At 40.3% G+C, this 6,000-nt stretch overlaps 1 protein-coding gene across 1 annotated transcript in view; it reads left to right on the forward strand.

The window, feature by feature from the left end:
• Nucleotides 1–5,791, forward strand: part of mxi1 (max interactor 1, dimerization protein) — a 113,014-nt gene extending 107,223 nt beyond the window's left edge. Inside the window, 2 exon segments of the mRNA XM_034187590.1 lie at nt 2,722–2,920; nt 5,418–5,791. Coding sequence (XP_034043481.1) covers nt 2,722–2,920; nt 5,418–5,581 — 363 coding nt within the window. The 3' untranslated portion in view covers nt 5,582–5,791.
• The last annotated feature ends 209 nt before the right edge of the window (nt 5,792–6,000 follow it).

Below are 6,000 nucleotides of genomic sequence, written 5' to 3' on the forward strand. Positions count from 1 at the left end.
CCAACTGTCATTCATCAATAGCTGATATAACCACATGACCAAGGGATTACTTTGGGAGACCTTTTTTAAGCACTATACTACGCAGTTGCATTCACAAATGCCGTTTAAAACTTCACTCTGGCAAAAAGAAGCCTTATATTATCAGTGTCTAGAAGTGGCATTTTGACTTCTCTGGGCTTGGAGGCATCTGGGCATCTGGGTTGGACCATCACACAGTAGAAACATGTACTGTAGTCAGAAGAATCAGTATTCCACATCTTTTTTTTTTATTTTTTTTGATCCTGCCAAGCATGCCAAAATACAGGTACATGATGGACAGAAAGGCTAATCTGTGATTGCCTATTGCAATCTGAGTGGAATATATATATATATATATATATATATATATATAGAGAGAGAGAGAGAGAGAGAGAGAGAGAGAGAGAGAGAGAGAGAGAGAGAGAGAGAGAGAGAGAGAGAGAGAGAGAGAGAGAGAGAGAGAGAGAGAGAGAGAGAGAGAGAGAGAGAGAGAGAGAGAGAGAGAGAGAGAGAGAGAGAGAGAGAGAGAGAGAGAGAGAGAGAGAGAGAGAGAGAGAGAGAGAGAGAGAGAGAGAGAGAGAGAGAAATAGGCACCATGTGCTCCGGACCAAAGACGAAAAGGACAAGTCCAGCTGGTCCTTTTCGTCTTTGGTCCGGAGCACAAGGGTCTGTCATGGTATGGCGTTCTGTCAGTGTCTTCGACAAAGGCAATTTACACTTCTGTGATGGCAGCTTTAATGCAGAAAAGTAAAGGGAGATTTTACTGCAACATATGTTGCCTTCAAGATGACATCTTTTCCAGAGACAGTCATGCATTTTTCAGCTAGACAATGCAGCCACATTTTGCAGTTATTAAAAAGGCATGGCTGCAGAAGAAGAGATTGCAGCTGCTGGTTTTGCCTACCTGCCTGCCTGCAGTCCTGACCTGAATATGAGAATATGGAGAATTTTGAAATGAAAAATGCAGCAATGATGACCCTTTACTGCTGCACACTTTAATACATGTTTACAGGAAGAATGGAACAAAATAACACCTGGGACCCTTCATCAGTTGGTTAAAGCATCTTTGAAGTGTTGTGAAAAGGAATGGTAATATTACAAAGTGCCAAATGCTTTGACATCCCATCTAATGCAAGAATGGATATATGTTTAACAAACAGAATGAAGTTAATCACACAAAACATAAAATAAATTTGGCTCATACAGTCTACAATGAAGTCAATGTACCCCCCCAACTCAACTTTTTCTGATTTGTGGTTCTAATAGAGATAGACAACCCCTAGTCATCAGGACGTACTCTGCTTCATTTGTGGGATCTGACTAGTGCTGCAGTTATCAAATATTTTTGGAATAGAGTATTCCATTGATTATTTTATCAGTTAATCAAGTAGTCGGGTAAAAGGTATTTTTGTGTTTTTTAAACAATATCAGTAGTGGCAGGGCTCTCCCTAAGCAATGGTGCAATGTCGCTGTGCCATCATGCAGATTTTTAAGTTTATGGTGTTCCCTCTCTCTGTTTTGCCAAGTAATTATTTTTTCATGTCCTTAAGACTTTTGGAGCTTTGCCGACTCATAAGCCCAGGCGCTCTGTGAAATCTTCAGTCTGCGGACAGGAGATTTTTTTTTTCTCTTACTGCACATTTCATTTGCACTTTGTATTACTGTGATTTATTCAGTGTTTTGTGTATATTTATATATGCTGTACAAAGTACAGTTTAAACCGAAATCACATTGCTTGTTTTCTGTGGATACTTGGCAAATAAAGATTCTGATTCTGCATGTGACAAAGAACAGAGCCAGTGAAAAACGGCTGTGGAGGGCAGAGTTTCCACTAAAGTTGCACTATGCAGCCTGTTGATTAAAAACTCCTATGAAATCCGAATAAACCCATTTTTTAAATAGTTAAACATGATTTACTTAAAGTGGGTGTCCTTTTCGCTTCATCTGTGGAGGTGGAGAGCAGCCAGTGGACCAAACTGTGTTTTTTAAAAAAAAACATACAAACTCACTGCTTCACTTTAAATGTGCAATAAGTCCATTTCAGACAATCAGCACGGACTCTTCTCTTAAAAGGCTTTATTTTACTCAGCGTGCAGCTTTGTAAAGTTGTAGCATCGCCTGCTACATTGATTAGCGCTTACATTAGTTATGCGCATGCTCTGTGGTCTTCTTCTCCCTTTTTTGTGGGAGCGTTACAGCACCACATACAGGCCTGGCGTATGTACTACAGCATTAAACAAAGCCTCGAGACAAAGAATTTGCCTCGAACATTTTTTGTAATTGAATTATTTGAGTTATTCGATTAATTGTTTTAGCCCTAGATCTGACTGGATTACACACACAAATTAGAATGGTTGCATCTCAGTAATGAATATACCTGAACATAAATACCAAAATAGTTTTATTTCTCTTGAACGAGGCTACATTTAGTTCCAGAAATGGTGCCTATGTGGAATACATGGCAGAATAGTTCACTTGTTTCCTGTGTGCAGTCTGAGGAATAATGTGTCTTAAACACCGACTGCAAACCCCTTAATTTAAAGTTAACCATCTACACTACAAGCACATTTTGATTATTTAATTTCACTTTTATTGTGGTTGTGTATACACTCAAAAATAGAAAAAAATCTTGTCAGTGGCCAACTACTTATGGACCTGAGAAATATTTCACATTTCCATTCCCTATTCGTTTCCCCTGATCAGAAACTTGAAGAAGTGGACAGGAAGAGTCAGTACCAGCTGGAGTGTCTGGAACGTGAGCAGAGGCACCTCCAGCGCCAGCTGGAACTCCTAAGGGGAGGCAGCACTGCTGTGGCCCAGAGCAGCTCAGGGGACAGTGAGAGGATACGCATGGACAGTGTGGGTTCCATCCTCTCCTCTGACCGCTCTGACTCTGACCAAGGTGAGCACGGCACTGTTTTTGTACAGGACTTTAATTTATAGATGGCAAGGCCATCAAACCCTCCAACTGCTGAGGTAATTTTATGCCATTGAGGTCAGGCTAGAATTTTTTCTCCGGTGTTGTATATAAAGTGATGAACACACTTGATTCCTGGAAAGAGGATTTCATGTCATATCAGCAACCAGCCACATATTGAACTCTTACTTCAATGAAAAGATGAATGGATGAAATTTCTGCAGTGCTTTTACATTGGCTGCTGCATAAAAGTTACCCACACACAGACACACACAGACATACGCATGATGCTCAGTTGCGCGCCAGGAGGAACTGGGGGATTATGGAACTTGCTGAAGGGCACCTTAGTGCATTTCCTGTTTGGTGGGGATTCAAACCAAGGATCATGTGCTTGTAAACCTGTCCAGCCTTGAGGCCACCACCTCCCCATAGTGTTACCACCACAGCCTGAGCTGGAAGGGACGGTTCAATTTCTACCTCATTTTTTTTTTACATGAACTGCTTGAGCTGAGGTGCAAATTTCATGTCATGATCAGTCAGAACATTTAATGATAACTGATTTTGACTTCATAAAATCTGGTACATTTGTGATTGTTTTTGTTTGACCGTGGTCTATGCTGGGTTAATATTGTGGTTGTGGAGCTTTAGGGCTACAATATATGTTGACATGTCACTGAGCAAGACACTGAACCCCATTTTATTCCTGTATTCACTTGTTGCCACTTATATGGACACACCTGCCATCAGTGCGTATGAGTGCATGAATATGATTCTTGCCTCCTTTAGCTGTAACATTTACCCAGTACAGTAGTGTTCAGAATAATAGTAGTGCTATGTGACTAAAAAGATTAATCCAGGTTTTGAGTATATTTCTTATTGTTATGAGGAACATGGGAAACAAGGTACCAGTAGATTCAGTAGATTCTCACAAATCCAACAAGACCAAGCATTCATGATATGTACACTCTTAAGGCTATGAAATTGGGCTGTTAGTAAAAAAAAAAAAAAGTAGAAAAGGGGGTGTTCACAATAATACTAGCATCTGCTGTTGACGGTACAAACTCAAAACTATTATGTTCAAACTGCTTTTTTTTAGCAATCCTGTGACTCACTAAACTAGTATTTAGTTGTATAACCACAGTTTTTCATGATTTCTTCACATCTGCGAGACATTAATTTTGTTGGTTTGGAACCAATATTTTGCTTGTTTACTAGTGTGCTTGGGGTCATTGTCTTGTTGAAACACCCATTTCAAGGGCATGTCCTCTTCAGCATAAGGCAACATGACCTCTTCAAGTATTTTGACATATCCAAACTGATCCATGATACCTGGTATGCGATATATAGGCCCAACACCATAGTAGGAGAAACATGCCCATATCATGATGCTTGCACCACCATGCTTCACTGTCTTCACTGTGAACTGTGGCTTGAATTCAGAGTTTGGGGGTCGTCTCACAAACTGTCTGCGGCCCTTGGACCCAAAAAGAACAATTTTACTCTCATCAGTCCACAATATAATCCTCCATTTCTCTTTAGGCCAGTTGATGTGTTCTTTGCAAATTGTAACCTCTTCTGCACATGTCTTTTATTTAACAGATAGACTTTGCGGGGGATTCTTGCAAATAAATTAGCGTCTCTTTTTTTTTTTCTCCATTTTAAAGCATTGGAGATCATTGTAGATGAACAGCCTATAATTTCTTGCACCTGCATATAAGGTTTCCCCTCTCCAATCAACTTTTTAATCAAACTACGCTGTTCTTCTGAACAATGTCCTGAACGTCCCATTTTCCTCAGGCTTTCAAAGAGAAAAGCATGTTCAACAGGTGCTGGTTTCATCCTTAAATAGGGGACACCTGGTTCACACCTGTTTGTTCCACAAAATGACAAAGTCACTGACTGAATGCCACACTGCTATTATTGTGAACACCCCCTTTTCTACTTTTTTTTTTTACTATTAGCCCAATTTCATAGCCTTAAGAGTGTGCATATCATGAATGCTTGGTGTTGTTGGATTTGTGAGAATCTACTGAATCTACTGGTACCTTGTTTCCCATGTAACAATAAGAAATATACTCAAAACCTGGATTAATCTTTTTATTCACATAGTGCTACTATTATTCTGAACACTACTGTACGTACATGATTGTAAAAGTGGTCAAAGTACTCCATATGTACGAAACATCTTCTTACGCATCATTAAAACATTCCTACAACACTGTTGCAAGACAGTAACCATTTAAGTAGTAATCACAACAAGGGAATTCTTCCTGAAGTCTGCAAATGTTCAAATGAATTACAGACTGTTAACTGATCTGAGAGCCTTCATCAAAATACTTCATTTCCACCAAAAAAAAAAAAAAAAAAAAAAAAAAATTAAGTGATCCAACAAAGCTGGCTCTGTGAAGTGAATGTTTATTCATTACTGAGATGCTGCCATTCTCTTCTCTGTCTGTCTCATGTTTGTTGCGCTGATCTACAGAGGAGATCGAGGTGGACGTGGAAAGCACGGAGTTCTCCCATGGAGAGCTGGACAGCGTGAGCACGGCCAGCACCAGCGACCTGGATGACCACAGCAGCCTGCAGAGCATGGCCAGCGACGAGGGCTACTCCTCCTGCAGCGTCAAACTCGCCTTCTCCTCCTAGAGCCGCTCGCTGCTGCTGCTGCCGCCAACGCCCCACCAAACCTGCCCACTCGCCCCTCTGTTTACCCACCCACACCTACGTGCACACTCCCCAGTCACTCCCTCAGTCATCTTGTTCCCTGTCCAAAAGCAGAGCCGGCTCTGAAGTCAGGAATCCTGATGTGAACTCTTTAAATTTCTCATTTCAACCGGAGACTTGGGTTATAAAAAACTCCCCACAAAGTTTCCATTATATTAATTATTAATTTGCCAAAATTAAACTATTGATTTAATGCTCTCTTTTTCAACATTGATTTATTCTTGATTGATCAAACATCTGAATTGTTTTAAAATCTAAAATGCACTTAAATTCATGCAACACTGAAATAATTCTGTGCTGCATCTGTTTGTTTGTCTTTCCTCTGTGGGAGGTTCTTTTCC

This window comes from Thalassophryne amazonica, chromosome 15 (assembly GCF_902500255.1).
Source record: "Thalassophryne amazonica chromosome 15, fThaAma1.1, whole genome shotgun sequence".
Classification (NCBI taxonomy): domain Eukaryota; kingdom Metazoa; phylum Chordata; class Actinopteri; order Batrachoidiformes; family Batrachoididae; genus Thalassophryne; species Thalassophryne amazonica.